The sequence below is a fragment of the Ptychodera flava genome, chromosome 10 (genome assembly GCF_041260155.1).
Source record: "Ptychodera flava strain L36383 chromosome 10, AS_Pfla_20210202, whole genome shotgun sequence".
NCBI classification, from domain to species: Eukaryota; Metazoa; Hemichordata; class Enteropneusta; family Ptychoderidae; genus Ptychodera; species Ptychodera flava.
The window spans coordinates 15,382,642-15,401,948 of record NC_091937.1 but is presented as its reverse complement, the minus strand read 5'-3'; the positions used below and the strand labels follow the sequence as shown (position 1 = coordinate 15,401,948).

At 36.9% G+C, this 19,307-nt stretch overlaps 1 protein-coding gene across 1 annotated transcript in view; it reads right to left on the bottom strand.

The window, feature by feature from the left end:
- Window positions 1–4,076: 4,076 nt before the first annotated feature.
- The window catches only part of LOC139141518 (protein DOP1A-like), a 64,835-nt gene continuing 49,604 nt past the window's right edge, over window positions 4,077–19,307 (bottom strand). Inside the window, exons 26-27 of the mRNA XM_070711111.1 lie at window positions 9,164–9,275; window positions 4,077–8,444 (exon numbers count right to left, since the gene is read on the bottom strand). Coding sequence (XP_070567212.1) covers window positions 8,091–8,444; window positions 9,164–9,275 — 466 coding nt within the window. The 3' untranslated portion in view covers window positions 4,077–8,090. The remainder of the gene's footprint in view (window positions 8,445–9,163; window positions 9,276–19,307) is intronic.

The window sequence follows — 19,307 nt, the reverse complement described above, 5'->3', positions numbered from 1 at the left end:
AAACGACGAGACAAGGTCTATACGGTTAAACAATTTAGATCATCGGAGGGGAGGTGGTCGAAACGGGCAAAGTATGAGGTGGTAACACCTGAAATTTTGTCTTCCTTACTTCGTTTGATGAATATTCACAGAACAAAACGTAACAAACATAAACAGAACTACTGCAAAATGTTAACGCTCTGCTCATACCAGAATTTTGAATGGCAAAATATATTTATATAACTTTATATATCTTTGTTATGATCGACCTTCCCAATATCTGACCAGTCATCACTAAGCGCCATTGCTTTATCCGCTGTTACCCTACACATAGAAGTTATTTTGTAAGTTTTGGGACAAGTAAAATGTGGAGTTTCTTTTATTCTTACTGTCATAATTTTGAGATAACAATAATAAAATAACGTTGTTCCTATTCTTACTAAAGTATACATCATGATGACGCATAATTGTATGGTGGGTTATTTGATGTAGATGGGTGGGGTAGGGGTGGGGGCACTCTCGGAAGATATCGCTGCGAATTTCTTAACCATCGTCTCTGTAGATTCTTCTTTCATTTCTTAGTATCTTATTTTGTTTTCTGACAATCGCGGTACTTTTTTAAAGATTGTAAGATATGAATCCTTTCTCCCTGAATTCATTCAGTCAAGAGACCACTGGGTGACCCCCATAGGCATTCGGAGTGTCCAATGTAATATAATGTTGTTGTACACCGAATGCGCCGGGCGCTCGTTGGTGATCCAGCCTTTAACACGCTAAAACGTGTAAGCTCACTACGTACACCGGTAATTTGTTCAAAATTAATTCGAGCTAATGAAGGCGTAGATTTCATTGGTAAGTACAAAATACTTGTAACGCGTGGTAGATTATTAGCAAGCGTAATAAAGGTAGATTAAGTTAGATCGCGCCTATAAAAGGAAAGACATAAACTTTTGCTCAAAACTTCCCTCAAGCAAACTTTCGACTCTATCCTCTTTCAAAATCAAGAATAAAATTCAGAGGTCATCGTGCAAATTTTAGTTTTAGAAACAAATTACTCAATAAGCTGATTGACCTATATTTGAAATTCAAGATGGCCGCCATCCCAGTGTTATATCTATGAAAGAAAAATAAAGTTTCTTGTTTTCACAAACTAAGCCGGTGAAAACTTTATTTAACCCATAAGCTTCAAAATAAGCCCTCCGCAGGCCAAAATAATATTGTAAGAGTTTGGGATTCCGAATATCTGTCCCTGCGGCACATTCTACCCGAAGCCGAGTTATGATAGAATACAAACCTGGACTTTTGAAGTCGTTTCACGGAATATACCGACAAATTATGACAGTCGTTCTTAAAATCATTGAATAAAACACGCAGATAGTGCACGATTTTAGGCATGTGTGTATTTCTCACCGATGACGAATTATTATATGTTGACTTGCATATTCAAAACATGCTAATTAATATGCATTTGCATATATCAGGACATTATTCATAAAATCAGATTAAAATGTATTAAGAGCAAGAGTAGTCCTAGTCTACATTGCGCGCTCTATTATTGTCATGTCTTTTGACGAATACTTCAAACAAGCTTACAGAAACATCGGAGTGTTTACTCAGTGTGCAAAGTTTTCTCCCGGTCCTTCAATTTTTAAAACAAATTAAAAAAATATTAATGAAAAAACTTCTTGCACCATGGTAACGAATTCTTCGAATGATTATTTAAATTTGCAGAGAACTAACTTCAATATGTTATCGATGCCATGTGCTTCATGTTTTCGTAGTTAGGATGCGTCGCTTGGTTTCCAGATTTTAATTTCCCTCAAAAACTTTAAATGAATGTAAAAGCAAATTTAGTACGGTGTATCGCCCTAACTAGGGATTCGCCTAGCTAGCTATGCTGAGTCAACACTCTTTAGATGTACTGTATATTACACAATCTGGTTTTAGTACGCGAACGATTTCGTCCACTCGAAGGGTCGAAAATGAAACTCAAGACAAGTACTTCTACCACAACGAAGCTGTCCCGTTGGTATCATACTCGGAAAAAATGCATGGCGCGCATACTTGTTCCGATTTTCCGGGAAAAGAATGTGTTTTCGTACTTCATTGAGATCAAGAAAAACAGGTGTTGCTTCTTTCACAAAGCTTAGTCCACGGAAGATTGAAAGCTTCTAACGATTATTAGGATTATGGGTCAATAATTCTAGATTTTACAGATCAGGGGGAGGTTTTCCGACCGCGTCCTCCCAGATTAGTACTCAAAGGACATTTTCGTCGTTGAAAACTTGAGTAAATTTTCGGCAACAAACAAACGCTGAAAGCGGAAACTGGACCCCTTCACTGTGACAGGTTGCAAACACAGTTTAGGCGCAAGCTTAAAAGCGAAAACAAAAAATTGTAAGCATTTTCAACCAGACATTCTTTCACACCGAAATGTCAAATAAAGTCTTAAATGTTAATTTGTATAAATTTATGAATGTGTGCTATGGTCTAGCAACCAGAATCTTCTGACCACTGAATGGCCCAGACTCACTTCTTGATTCCTGCATTGGACACTGTCTATATTTCACAAAGTTTTCAAAAGTACAAGCAATCACAGCATTTTGTCAAGAATCTCTCCGTACCATCCGTACTCCGAAAACTTGCCGAGATTATAAGTCAGAAATCATGATATTGAAAACCAGACACGATACAACCAGCAGCAAGCAGTGAAGAAAATGAACACTACTGCTTTTTGAAATCAAGATTTACTTCATATTTGATACAAAAGTAAGGTATTATTGATCTCTTTATAGCCATTTTCGAACCCCCGTGTTTTAGTGATAAGCTCATAAACAACCAAGACATCGGCATCGGTTGGAGGACATACACATGGAGGTAGAAAGAAAGACTTTCTACCTCCATGACTTCACAATCATTTCTTCGCACTAGAATCTTTTTGTGTAGTCAATCCCGTATGTCATAATTGACCCAATATAAAACACTATAACAAAATATGTAATAACACCTTACTCAATATGTAATGAAAGCAAGTGCACCGTTAGCAAAGATTACAGCTACTGCTTCATGAGGAAAGGTTCAAATTCACGTGTAATGTAAAACACGATCATTTTAACGGTAAACTCTACTGGTATTAAAGGGCGATGGTCCTCGGAACGGCGCTCAAAGGTCGCTAGGGACCCCTGCGACCAATATAAACACTGTATCACAGCTACGTTGGCGATTGATGAAAGTTAAAACATGTTTGTCTTCATGTACAGCGTAAAATTTAATGTTGCAGCTATTTTGACATGATTCATCTATATATAGTGCACGAAATACATTGTTTGTGAACAAGAAAGTTGCACATGCGCAGTTCCAACGACCACTTCCCTTTAACATAATCATGAAAATGCAGCATAACAATGGCACAGGTTGGGAGATATATATAACTTGGGGTCCATGGTTATCCTTTGTATGGGAACCACAGCTGTGGTGTCATCATGGTTTGTTTTCATGATGTGATATATATTAATACCAGTTCATTTTATCATTAATGGTGTGCAGTGATCTAGTTCAGTATACCGGTAGGTGATGTGAAGAATGGAAGATTATGAGTCTGAAAGTGTTAAAAAGTTTAAATGGCGCATCCTGCTTCGCATAGTTATGAATATGCGAGTTGACTCTGTTGTTTAGGAACCCCTTGTTACTGGTGTATGGCGAACGACGAGCCCACCTCCCAGAACTATTGTGGATTATGTTGGAGTGGGCAAATGATGATGACTTCAGCATGTTAAGTGAAGCAATTATTAGAGAAGTGTGTTCAGGAAATGTCAGGATTAATTCATGACGCTTGCATTATAGTTGCTTGTGGTTCGGTCCATCGCAGACCATTGTACGCAACTTTCAAATGCATACAGCAGCCTTCGCTGTGCACAGAACCACAAGTGACTGTGGCTTGCATATTACCACAGACAAAGAAAAATTTTGTTTACTTTGTCTGTGATATTATCAATGGTGATTGTGGACCTGTTTACAGGGAATTATGGGTCAACAGGTTAAACACTACTTACTGAACTGTCTTACAACGAACAAACAGAATGCGATGCAGACTGGTGTTAATTTCATAAAACATCTTTTACTTTACATATCTCAAGTGAAATACAGCATGGAATATATATTTTCAGTAGAAGTTCTGAACTTTGACCCTATGAAATGTACCACTGTTCTCCTTTTTTAAAAGACAACATGTCTTTATCGGTGGCTATTGGCATGTAATGAAATCTCAAAGATTTGACAGCACAAACACAATTGCATTTTACTGAATAACTCTCTTTGTTCTGTATGTAGCTTTGTCAGGAGAGGGAATGACCAAACTTTTCTTAAAATAATCTACTAAATGAGAGTAATCTAGAGAAAGGTATTTATTACATCTCATTACCTACGACCTTTGACACTGGCAACTGGCCAATAGCAGTAAAGCTGGTTTAATATGCTATAAACGAAATAGTTTGCTGAAACAAGGATATATAACACTGAATAGACGGGTTATGAGTTGACTACCGTGAAATGAATATAAAAGAGAACAGCTATTTCCTTGTAATACAGACAAACGTTAAAAGCGCTAAAAAATTCAATAACTTAGATAAATTACATAAATAGCAATTGTAAAATAACTATTTATACAAATGACCTACATCATTGGGGTTTTGTTGAGTTGTAAACAAAGCGTATGATATAGTTTACGGGTACACGACTACAGTGTTTGTCAACAATATTATCTCGGGGATTATTGGTATAAAAATACCTTCTCTACCTAAAGTAGTTACAAACTCCTTTCGCCTTTTAATAGTGTGCCAAAGACCACTTGAAAATTTCAATTTTACATCTACAGGCTAAATGACCTTCCTTCTGTGACTTTTCCATGTATTTAACTGACTACCAGAAAGACGAACGTCCAGCAAGGCTATTAATATATTTTCGATCATGACGTGAACAAAGTAGCTTGGGCTTATGTTAAAATTTTGAGCCACCGAAGATTCTAAGAACTAAAATTGCCTTGATTAAAAACACAGTGAACTTGATATCTATAAAGCATTATTTCCTTTGAATTTGCCAGTAGTGTAAAATGGACTCAATTTGCAAAGAAATGCCAAAAACATGATAAAATTACACATATTGCAAAGTATATATCAAACACACTTTCTGTATCCCTGTTCATCCCTATAATTACTCTCTTTTGGTATAGCCCTGTATTTCAGAATGCTTTGTCAGTCGACAGCAATCATATCGATGGGTGGACAACATTTATTTTTCAGAAAAGCTGGCCTACAAGAAAGCAAAAATCAAGATTATATCATGTGAGAATAGAAAACATCTGTAAACGTAATTCCCCTGGCTTCCAAGTTCATGAACTCTCTGGTAAGTTGTTCAGCAGTATCTGAGTGGCTTGTTAGAAATCCAAAATCTCAGTGTATAATGTGCTTTTAGTTCGTGAACTGCTGTCCAAAATTATTCTCGAAGTGTATAATACCTACAGAATGAGAACAATAGATAAAAATTCGCCCAACAGACTGACACAAAGCACAGATGAAAACATTGCCCATTAACAAAGTGAACCAAAATGACACACACACAAAAAACACAAGTGCTGAACCTTCCTGTACGTTTGTTTGCACTGTATTTTCCCCACTTAATGCCCCTCAACACTGGAATAAACTGACATCTTCTTCATCAAATCTTCATCAGGTATCATGTAAAGTTATAAATTGTATTTTTTGAAGGACACTAAACTGATATTTGCACGGACATGCAAACATTGTAAATGATACGGAAGCCCATAATTCACCCATGCCCATGAAAAATACATATATTACATTGTGACATCATGAATATTTTAAAACATAATTGGTAGCAGATTAACATCACTAAAACATTCTTATTACTTGTCATAATTCATAGCTTAATTCATCATTAAAAAGATTATAAAAATTATATACAACTTTTGAAATTTAGTCTTTGTGACAGACTATGAAGACATTGTTTAAACAATTAATTGCCTTTCAGAACTAGGACTGCAGTGTTCATCTACTGTATACTATCTTGTTCAAAGCGCTCTTTACACCCCCTATTTAAAGTCAACACATCCAACTGTAATACTGAGGACCATGGGGTTATACTATTTTGCACCCGTGATAGAGGTGGAAAGAGGCAAATCGCAAAATTTGTACCTGGCATGTGATGTGTTCACTGTTTTGATCTTCAAATTCACCACCTGGTTCAATCTGAGACTTTTCAATGTCAGTGCATGGATGTGAGGGTGAAGGGGTGAAAGTCTGCGTATAGTAAACCAGCTTTCATAATGTTAAAGCCCTGCAAACCCTCTCCTCCTGCTTCTGAATGGACTGGTCCAATGGCATCATTTGAAACACTTACATCTCCCCAAAGTCACAGCAGTAAACGGGAAGGGCAGTTCAAGTCTTGTACGTATGACTTATGATTGCAACAAGGAAACTTGATGTTTATCGTGGCTTGTACAAGAGTCAGAAGACGCTTTATCTTTCTATAAATGGAGGATGTCTCACTAATTCTACGGAAAAAGATAGTAAATACTGCACACTGAAGAGCCGTAGCTTTCTAACTTGATTTGGCAATTGTCATTCTATTTTTCCTACTGTTTTCACATTTGCACGCAGCATTTCAGGACAGTGCAAGTTATTAGATCTATGGAGAGTCTCAAAACTCTAATTTGTTTAATAGTGTTCTGTCACCAAGTTGTAGTACCACCGGGCAGAATTATGGCGTCCATGAAACAACCCACATATCACTCATCAGTCGGTCACATTTTGCACAAATTACTCCTACAAGAGTTCAGAAATCACTGGTAATGGTACATACAACTATGCGACTGGCACAAACTTTCAGTCAAAAACAGCATTCCAAAGCTGGGCAACAAAAAATCTGGTTTGTTTTAGCGTCAAATTATTTATGGTATTTTGCTAATGATATGGCTCAGTTGCCTGTGAATGTACAGCTGTATTTGTAATCTAGTTACTTCCAAACATTTGGTATTAAATTTCCCTATCAACCGCAACAACATCTGTTCCAACGGCCTACTCTTATTCTTTTCCCCACCTCCCCTCTACAGAAATTGGATCATCCTCATTGTTTTCAATGGCATGGTTGGACCAATGAACATAAAATAGGGGTGGAAGAGCTATCTGCGAAAGATGAACCTCAGTATGATTCACCCTTGGCAGTGACATCACCAGAAGCGGACACTGACCTCTGTAACCTTTGACCTGACCTGTACCCTGGTTGCCATAGTAATGACCCTCTACATGAAGCTTTTTCAACAGATGGAAAAGGATGCGTTTAGTCTGCACAGACAACGGTGAGTTGGACCCTGCTTTGATTAAACACAACCTTCTGAACTCAAAATGAAGCCAACTTATCATTGACTCCTTTGACAGGAACTTATGATATGTAAAAACAGTATCTGACATGACATCACATTTTGAGCAACAAGCTATTACGTCACAGGATATTTTTTCAAAAATCCTGATTTGGCCAGGAACACACATTATTTTGAACACAACTTCCACAAATTAAACTACACAGCCATTTCATTTCCCGGTTCAAAATTTTCTCTTATCACATTAATCACCTTTAACTCTACAGACTTGGTCACCAGATAGCTGTAAATTTGTCACAAATTAAAAGCTCCATAAACTGTAACTTTTGATATTTTCCATTGCTTTCGTTTTGATCTGAAATACACAGTTTCTTGTTCCATTCCAAAATCATGCCAAATGCCCAGTGTTCCATTTGTCAACACAGTCTGCATGTATTGTATGTACTGTCCAAAGTTATTGTCAACAAATGAATTTTGGTCCGGACTAGAATTCATGAGTCAATAAAACCAGTGCATATCAGAACATGCATTGTGTTGGCAAGGCTAAAAATTTGTCTTTCAACCTTCTTTGGGAAGATGAACAAGAAACTGTGATTGCTATCTGTGATATAAACAACTGAAATATCAAAAGTTACAGCTAATGTCCTTGTAAAGAAGGAAAATGACACATAATGACTTTTAGTATGAAAGACATTTCAGACAAGGTAAAGGAACTTTTCTATTGAACAAGAGGGTCTAAGAAGTCCCTTTCAATCATTCTCTCGATGAACTGCATCGGTGATGTTGATGATCTACTCTCGTGATCATCAGCCTTGCTCGTTACCGAGGTGATGCTGTCCCGCCTGATGTGTCTGTAGGGCCTGTCCTGCGATTGGCTGAGCTGCTGCGATTCCTGGAGGGCGGTGCTGCTCTGTGATAGGCTGAGGGAGGCCAGGCTGCCTCCTAATTGGTGGATGTGGCACAGGGTGTTGAAGAACTGCTGCAGCTGACCGATAGACTTGATGCTGTACATGGTCAGGAGGGGCCGCCCAGGAATGCTTTTGATCAGGGTCAGTTCTTCAGTGTTGTCAAGCTGTTGTGGAAGAGCAGGTATGGATGAGAGTCAAAAACGCAGGCAGAGAAGGAAGCACAGGAAATCTAACTGTTGGTGTACACTGTATTACTGCATCTGATCTCCCACTTAAAACCACAGATGCAGGCTTCTCTAGCAATGCTGATGGAGTTGCATGATCAAAGCAAATTTTGCTGCTGTTAGTTATTAAGACTCACTGAAGATTTAAGCTGAGGAAAATGTGTGTGACATTGACAGTTATCAAGTCCAAGGCCCTAGCATGTGATTTTGGAGCACTTACATGACATTCAAAGAGTCACCAAAATTAATCATTTCAAGTTTGAACACAATAGTATTTTCATCATCAAACAATCAGCATCATAATTCAAGATCAATTTAGACAAATACACGTTGTTTTTACTTTATGGCAGACCTGGTAATCAGAAAGTCATGTTCATGACTTAAATGACTTACAATGATAATAAATGTATTAAAACCAGTTAAAATCAAGATGGTTGTCTTTCATCTGTCATTGCTTTGCTTAGTCCTGTCAAAGTACAATTTTAGTATATAAGAAAATATGGAAGATCATTGTCAGAATGGTACATCACATGTACATAACCTTTGACCTTTATATATCCCATGTGCATGACCTTTCACCTTTATACTATTAGAATGCTGATAAAATTCATGCAGGGGAAGGTAAAGATCAACCAAATCATCTAAATTTTTGTACTTGCCTGAAAACTTACTTTTTTGTTGATCAGATGTGCGAGTCTCGCTATGTGTGGAACAAACTGCTTCTTGAGCATGTCCAAACCGCTGTTGTCTCCGATGAAGGCCCATTTGTATCTGAAATATATAATTCGGTGATCACAGGTTGAGTTGAGAATACGATAATCTGACACATGCTTGAATACCCCTCTCAGGTAATCCTGTGAGATGGAGAAATGTTGGAAATATCAAGCCAGGGTATTGGCTTTTGAGACTCAGGAGAGCAACCTTCGTCCAAAATCATCTCATTGAACAAAGTGAAAGACTTCAACTTTTGCTCAAACTTTCCTTAAGAAATACTTCAACCATTCTCTTTCAAAATCAAGAATAAAAATTGGGAATCACCATGCAAATTTAGACACTAGAGAAACAAATAACCCAAGATATATACCAATATTAGAAAGTCAAAATGGCCGCCATCCCTGTGTAACTCTATACAGAAAAAAATTATCGAATTTTGAAAAAACTAAGCCAATTAAAAGTTTTCTTACACCAAGAGCTTTAAATTGAACCCCAACACGTAGTATATCAGGAAAGAATTGTAAAAGTTTGACAGTCTAAATAGAATATCTGTCCCCGAGGCGCGTTCTGCCTTAAGTGTTGAACATGGACCTCTGTAAATCAGTGTTTGATCAATTAAAGCCACATATCTCATACTTAACATCAAGATTTTAGTTTCATAATTATTGAAAACTGAAGCAGGGAACTGTGACCTGACAACAATGCCCTGGGGTGAGTGAATTTAATGGGCAGAGGTCTGAGACCCGGATGACGTTTTTTTATATTTGCATCATTGGGTTTTGCAATACTTCTGATCATGTAACAAACCTTGGAACGCTTTATTCAACTCTACAACAAACAAACCATATACCTGTACAACCAACATACTGAGGTGTACGATTAGGGGTTTCACCTGATATCATTTTTGTCACAATCTACCAAACAATCAGTTGATCAGACAGTCTGTGATGGTGACAATCATTGGGATAATAATAATAATTCACACAGTTTGCAGCCTTTTTTTATCAAACAACATTTTGTCTTTCTCCCCTGATGAGGTTCTTTGCATTTTCATAACATTCAGATCAGAAGTGACTTTTGAAATCTTGACACACTCAGGTCTAAATCTAATCATATACATATTGGACACATTAAGATCTAAATCTAATCTTTTATCTTATCCGATTTGCAGTATCTGGATGCTGACGGCAGCCGTTGACATGTGACATGATATAAGTTTTAAAATCATGCCCGTGGAAAATAAAACCAGAATGCTAGTCAGGGCCAGTAAACCATGAGTCACCAAGTAAACAAGAAATGAATGAACAAAGTTCTCGAGGTACATTCATTGTAAATTAGTAGCAATCATACCCATCCATTATCCAAATATCATAGGTCAAAGGTCAAAATTGCAGAATACTTTCTCAGAGATTCAATGGTAGCTGACTGGCTTAGAGAATTTGGAGTTATAGCATAAATACTTGTAGCAACGAATGACATTCATTTTGAATGTTCATTGGTATTCATAATATTTGTGAAGGATTTCATCATTAGTTTGTCATTGTAGATTTGCCATCTCAACCACAGTTAAGGTAGAATGCGCCTCAGGGACAGATATTTGGACTCTCAAACTTACATAACTCTTTTCGGAGTATACTTGTAAGGGCTCATTTTAAAGCGTGTGGAGTAAGAAAAATTTTTTGCCGTTTTGGGTCTTTCGAAAATTGAAAATTTTACTTTTCCCCATAGAGATGATACCGGGATATGGCGGCCATTCTGAATTTCAAATATAAGTAAATATTGGCTAATTTGTTTCTCTGGAACCAAATTTGCACAGTTACCCCTGATTTTTATCCTTGATTTTGAAAGAGAATGGTTGAAAGTTTCTTGAGGAAGGTTGAACAAAAGTTTAAGTCTTTCATTATCGTGGCATAAACTACCTTAAATAGACAGTGACTGTAACTGACAATAATTTATCCTTTTTATCAGGAAGGAATGTTCATTTTCTCCATCTTGAAATTGTGTTGAAACACAGTATTGAACATGAACATGACATTGTGTACAGTATGAAATGTTTTATTCTGATTAAAATACAGTTGTCGACAGTAAAACTGAACGGTAAACATATATACAGGCTATGTGAAGGAGTTGAATACCGTACTCATTTCAACGTGATTTGTGGAGTGGAACAAGACACTGTATTTTACTAACAGGGAAAAAAACACGAGTGAAAATGCATCAATGTTCACTGCTAATAAAGCTTTACGAAATGACCTCTTTCATTTAAAAGTGCCACAAGTTTCAACTATGTCATTCAAGCAGTATGTTACACGTCACAGATAAACCCCCTTGTCATGCCATATCCGTAAGAATGCTCTTGAAGCCTTTTTTACTTCAAATGTTGCCATGACTGCAGTGACAAGATTTGACATCCGTGCCAAAACTATAAAATTCGTGTCGGAACCACTCAACATAGTTCGCTCATTTTAGGTTTTACTTTTCTAAGTCACTGTTTACTTAAGAGGGAAAAACAGTTTCACCAATCAAAGATGACAGCTTTGTACTTTAAAAATTCAATTAAATGGGTGTGTCCTGATAAAAAGCATGACATTTCAACACTTTCTGTTGGTTGAGGAATTTTCTGATATAGTTCAGTTGCTTTTCTGGACATATTTATGGCCACTTGAAGGACTTCTACGGAAAAAGTAATATTTTCTTATCTGACATTTTGAGATTAATTTCCCATTGTATTTTAAAGAATGACAGATGTTTTGTAATAAAATTCTCTTCTTTGCAGTTTAAGATCATTTTGTGATCAAAGTTTGATGGCTCAATGCCATTTATCTGGCAAAAAATATGTAGCATAAATAAACTAAGCGGACACCACATGTTCAAAAGTGTTGTCAATTAATGACTAACATTGTGCATTTGATTTTAGTCTTCAAGATAAAAAAATTGATCTCTCTGAATCTGATATATTTTTATTTTCTTGTGCTTGTTGAATGTATTAGGTCTGATTCTTGAAATTCCTGCAAACTTGAAAACATTCTTTCTACCACAAACCTATTACTACATGTATGTACACTGACTGTAGTGACATAGTTTCTGTTCGAAAAATTGATCTTGTCTCAGTTCATTTTTTTCAAAGTCTCTAAAATCTGAATTTGTCGATGGAGTCACTGTATCAGGAGTATAGCGGTCAAATTCAAAACAAACATTTCCTTAACCTGGAAGAAATCTATTCGATACTTCCTGTCCTTCAAGCTCTGGTAGTTGTAGCAAGGATGTATTTTCCAGTAGCATTATTGTGTTCACATAATACAGCTTCTTGTTTGACTCAGAAAATTGTGTGGAAATGCCTCAATGTTCAACTTTCAATATAGCTGGTCAGTGTGTAACACGAAGTTTCTAATGTTAACAACTGAATCATAGTCTGGACTATTATTCACTGGTTTGCGATAGCATTGCAAATGGTACACTGTGTTGTGCACAAAGACTGACATTTAAGCATTAATATACCCCCTCCCAGCCCATAATGAACGAAAGCAAACTTTGCACACATAATGTACAAGGCTGAGTGCAAAGATTTCTAGAGTCCATTATGGGCTGGAGGGGGTACATTATAGTTTTGGCAATGCCAGTGAATTTGTAGATGCAGATAACATCTAGGGCCACAATGCTGGATAATCGGATACATTATCAGTAATAATCTGAGGGTATGACGTCACAAAATTTACTGGTATTGACAAAGCTATAATATAATATGTATTCTTGTATTATGTAGTATGTATTATATCATAGCAGTATATTGATTGCCCAAACACTGCAGTCTAATTGATCAAGACGTGAACATAACTGTGCTATAACCATAATACAGCACAGTTCAAACAGGCATGAACTCTCAGCTAGAGAAACATTCCCTTTTGACATTTCACACCTGAATTTTAATTCAATATTATGATATAATAGCAATAAACAACCCCAGCAATGGGTATACAACTTGACTTTGACCAGTTCACTCTGTATATGCACTCGCTGTCACTTGTGCATATATGTTAAAAATTCAGTAAATCTTGATTGGATTCGAACTCACAACGTACGGCACCTAGTCACCTAGTGAATACATCACAGTCAAAAAATCATGAAAACACTATCACCCGGTGTGTATTGGCCAATACAGGCATGGTCTGTGCCGTGCATACACTCAAAATGTAGAGTGTTTTCAACACATTTCTTGCCGTTCAAAGTTCACGCCCCCTGTCACTGATACTAGCACCTTTCCAGATAAGCCGTGGTAACACAAAGCAAACCAGTACCTCAGGGTGATGCAGGATAACTTTCTTTTAAGAGAGTGATTTTTAGCTCCCATAGCCATATGTATATATGGCAATGGAAGCTATTCTTATAGGCTAGGGAAATGTCTGTATGTATGTATGTCTGTATGTCTGTATGTCTGTATGTCTGTATGTCTGTGTGTCTGTATGTCTGTATGTCTGTATGTCTGTCCGTCAACATCAAAAACTCCAAAACCGCTGTACATTTCATCTTGATATTTGGTGTGTACATGGATGATGGGCTGTAGATGAGATTTTGTTCAAATGAAGTTGTCATTGCCAAAAATATGCAAATTAAGTGAAAAAATGTAAAAACAGTCAAAATTGAAAAAACTCAATAACCACTGAGCAGATTACATGAAAAATTAGCATGTAAGTACTTTGGGCTGACATGAAATGATTGTGCACATCTTGGGTCAGTATCTTGGACTTGCTATTTTTCATGATTTTTTTTGTAATTTTCTCCCATTTTTGGTCAAAAAATCTCCTGCTCTGAAACCACAAGTCCGATTGATTTGAAACTTGGTATGGAAGTGCATAGGAGTGACCTTTCCCAAATTTGGGCAAATCGTGGTGAAATTTGCATATTTTTAGTTTACACGTCCATAGACTCCCATGTATAAAGCAGATCTCCATAGACTCCCATGTATAAGGCCACGAAAAATAAAAATTTAGTTTCTCATCGTATTCATATTGCAAAAAGGATGCAGTGACACAATTTTTAGTCCCCACGGATGAAGTCCAGTGAGCTTATAGATTGGGTCATGTCCGTCTGTTCGTCCATCCGTGAGTCCATCCGTTCACGCATATATCTCGGATTTGTACCTCATTAATTATGCACATATCTAATTTTGAGCGAGCCAATAGAGCTAGAGGTCTGATTTTTGGTATATAGGGATAACTTAGCAATACAATTTTTTTGACAAAATGTCACGTGACCTCGGTGACCTTTGACCTCAAATATACATATTTGTCCATAACTCAGTAACCACAAGTGCTACAGCCTTCATGTATGGTATGATGGGACACCTTATGACGCCACATATTGTACCTCATTAATTATGCGCATATCTAATTTTGAGCGAGCCAATAGAGCTAGAGGTCTGATTTTTGGTATATAGGGATAACTTAGCAATACAATTTTTTTGACAAAATGTCACGTGACCTTTGACCTCAAATATACATATTTGTCCATAACTCAGTAACCACAAGTGCTACAGCCTTCATGTATGGTATGATGGGACACCTTATGACGCCACATATTGTACCTCATTAATTATGTGCATATCTAATTTTGAGCGAGCCAATAGAGCTAGAGGTCTGATTTTTGGTATATAGGGATAACTTAGCAATACAATTTTTTTGACAAAATGTCACGTGACCTCGGTGACCTTTGACCTCAAATATACATATTTTTCCATAACTCTGTAACCACAAGTGCTACACCCTTCATGTTTCTTATGATTGGACACCTTATGACGCCACATACTGTACCTCAATAATTATGCGCATATCTCATTCTGAGCGAGCCAATAGAGCTGGATGTCTGATTTTTGGTATATAGGGATAACTATAGGAGAGAAATTTTTTGACCAAATATCATGTGACCTCGATGACCTTTTACCTAAAATATATGTTTATGTCAATAAATAAGTAACCACAAGTGCTATGTCCTTTGTATTTAGTAGGATGGGAGACCTTATGACAACACACGCTTTACCTCATTAATTATGTACACATCTAATTCTGGGCAAGCGAATAGAGCTAGAGATCTGATTTTTTGGCATATAGGGATTAATTAGCAATATAATTTTTTTTTTCAAACTGTCATGTGACCTCGATGACCTTTGACCTTGATTATACATATATATGCATATTTCAGTAACCACAAGTTCTATACCCTCCAATTTTGATAGGATATTAGACCTTAAGATGTCACATCTTGTACCTCATTTATAATGCGCATATGTATTTCTTGGCTGGCCAATACTGCTAGAGGTCTGATCTTTTTTCCTGATTTAGAACATAACTTAGACATGCCTCATGTGTTTCAAATTGGGAACAACGACATAGACGTATGTGCCCATAGATCCCAACATATACACTCCAGTGATACTTCTTAATGACCACATTTCCCTGCCCCATCAAGACTAATACTCCTATTACAAGTGGGGACTATGTCATTGTAAATGACTTGTTGATTTAATGGTTGTATCACAGTATTCGATATATCTAATTCTGTATTTTTTCCATTTTATATTCTAAATAATTACATTAAATATATTTCACTGTCTCCAGTACATTTCATTTAAGTATTTTCACTTCATGCAGTTTATCCCTTTCACACATGTTCAAATATCTGACCAGAGAACAAACACTAAATAGTCCAGGATGGGAGCTACAGTGTCATTGACGCTATTTTTATTTCTTGTAGGGAGTGTATTTCAATTAGTACATGGACGGTGTAATGCTACTTTAAAGGTGAAATATGATCACAGCACTGAAGTTGAAGACAGAAAAAAGTCTTTGGACATTTGCACTTTCTTGTTTAAACCCGGAAGGTTGGTCCTTTTCAGCTTTTTGCACACAATCAGTGGGAAAATTTAGGACAGCTCACAAAAAATTTGACAATTTGCCAAAGACCTCGTGGCAACCTGAAACACTGGAAGAGATAGAAGCTAGGGATGGACTAGGTGTGTTGGGGAGAGGATGGGGGAGGGGGAGGGAGGGAGGGGGAAAGTCGGAAAGTCTGAGAAAGTGGCAAGAGTACTTTAGTTTCTTTCTAGAATTCCAAACTTTTTTACAGTTTATTTACAATGACGTGAATTTTTTTTGCAAAAAAACAAGGGCCGCTCATTTAATTTACACATTTTATTCTTTGCCTTATATGCTTATATGCTTGACATAGAGTTCCAGTATACACACTTTGCCTTTTTGACCATATCCTTTACAGAAGAAATATTGGACGTCATAGTGCCTGAGGTGGTTCTGTTCTGTTTAAGCTGTGGGCACCCATGCGTGTAAATAAAATCAAACCAATCATCAAATTTCAAATTAGCTGCACAGCGACTATTAGGTAGTTGGAACAATCCCAAGCTGGACACACTCTGTGCTGTACTGTAAATCATAACAAACACTGCAAAAGTATTTAGATTGCTGATCATATCAACCGTCATTATCTCACACACTGCAGCCATGACAGTGAACTGTTCAAAGGGTCACGGCTCTCTAATTGAGAGTAGTAAATACAATCCCATTGTTTATAGTCTAGTGCCAAACCCTTGATTCAGACGCAGAGCTGAGGAGTTTTGAATTATAAACAAGTGATAGTTTTTAGACTTCATGTTTTGCTATTGATGTTTTGGGACCTCCATGCGGGAAAATTAACTAAATAACTGTTGTCACCCCTATTTCTTGGTCATGAGGTCCAAGTTTGTGACAGAAAACAGTAGGATTGAACCATAAAAAGGATAAAACAGGTAAACAAGCGAGTCGTTCTTGTTGTTGAGAGACTGCAGGAGGGAATATCTCTGACAACAAGTATCTTTCTAGATTGACGGGCTCAAGTAGGAGGGAACATCTAAAAAAGCTAAATTTTTACATATATTTATAAACTGGATTCCTTTAATCTAATCTCTGTGGAAGAAATCTGTATCATATTCTGAATGATATAATGATAGAAAGAAATTTGAAAAATCACCCTAAGCCCAGATGAAATGAGTATAACTTTTCCTTAATTTATTTTGACTTTTCTAGGCTGACCTTGCCATTGGTATTTGACTTTCACCATTGCCATCAGACCATCCAAAGTCGAACCAGAATATCTGGAGGAAATGTTTGTGAGATGAAAGACAGCATGGTACATACATATCAACTTTCCCTGATGAGGTGTTCTGTTGTCATGAAACCAGGCTGCAGAGACAATGCATGCTTGACACAGATTTCAAGTATACACACTTTTGGGCAGAGCCGAACACATTGTCCACCGCAGTGCATAAAGTGGTCTAATATCAGCACTCGACAACACTTTCAGTGCTGTTATCGATGGTATCTTTCTGTACTAAGCTCAAGTGGATCATAAAAAATGGTTTGCCTTACATGAAGAAATCTCTCCTCATCTTACATGAGCTGTTTGTTTAAAAATAGTGATCTGTAATGCCACCAGTAAGTCACTGCCTGGCACAGAGTCAGTTATAAAAAAATATTTTGATATCGGGCCAATTTGGAAACACGCTTTTTGAGGCAAAATCAAAACAAGATACCAGAACAAAAGATTTTGGTGACAGCTTTTTTTCTTTGAGTGTGTCACTGTGCATGTGTCAGCTTGGTTTCCCTTTTGTGATCAACACAACATTGTTGGTACAACTTATTTGTATCCTATGGCAAAGAGCAACCGCTGTAGCCAGGCATTAGGGTGACAGCATTACCAATGTGCGATAAATATAAAATTTCCCATATTTGTCCCAACAAAAGCTTTCATTTTTGACAAGTGACAATTCTTTTTCTTTTTTGAAACACATAATTTTTGTGCACCCTCTCTGTGTACAATTTAAAATATTTCATTTCCCATATTTGTCCTAGGTGAAGGGACAACAGCTTTAAAATGGATTTTTGACAATATTGCCATTATTTTTGTTCTATGAAAAACATATTTTTTTGCTCTCTCCCTGAAGCACATTGAAATATGAAATATTAGTCTTGTCAAAACACATGCATTGTCTACCAAATTCACTGAATTCTGTCACCATGTTTGGCATTACACACATATGGTACAGGCTCTACTGGTATCAGGGTGACCTCTAACCTGTTCAACCCCATGTCCCTGTAAACAGGTCCGCAATCACCATGGATAATAATGGGTTTGGGCTAAACCATGGTGGTGAAAGGGCTAAAGCAGACTTGACTTGCCAATGACTCAAGAACGGACTCTCCACTGACGTAAAGAAATTCCTGGACTGTGTCACAACATTATTAAGAGGTTATGACTACTGTCCTCTTGTACACTGGGAATTTTGAGGTGATTTGAGAAGTATGTCAAAAGACTATTTTACAAACAAACGCTGGAAAATCGATCAAAATATACGGCAAAGGAAATTGAGAAGCCTATACAATATCCAATATCTGATGCAAGTATCAGATAGATTACATCTGGAATATCAAATTATGAACTGGTGCAAAAAAATTGTAGAAATATCATGAGTCTAGTATATGTATCAACATTTCTTGTAAATGAACAGGGGAAAAATTTAACACTTCTTGGAGATCCCCCGACCCACCTCAAAGATCAAGAGAAAATGAAATTCCTCAGTAAATTGGCTTTTGTTTTAGTCCAAATAATATGCAACCTAACCTGTTCACCCCTAATTCCCAGTAAACAGATCCATGATCACAATTGATAACATATATTTGGGGCTAAACCTACACAAGGGTGGGGAAAACAGGTTGGTTTGTGGTTAAAAATCATTGCTTCTCACTCTAAACACACACAATATATATTGTTTAATGTCGCAGTGTAATATCAAAACCATTTTCTGTACGCTTAGGTCCACAAGGTGAGCATCTCATACTAATGAAATCATCCAAAATGATGTACAGATGTAAAAAAGATTGTCAACCTTTCAGCTCAGAGAGTAGTTTCTAAAATTGAAATGTCAGATTCCTATACTTCAAATATTTATATGAATATCAATGATCAAGAACATGAACAAACAATCGCAGAGAAATTACCAGTTGTACTTGATTAGTTTGATGGCCGTTTTTGCTTTGGTCAACAGCT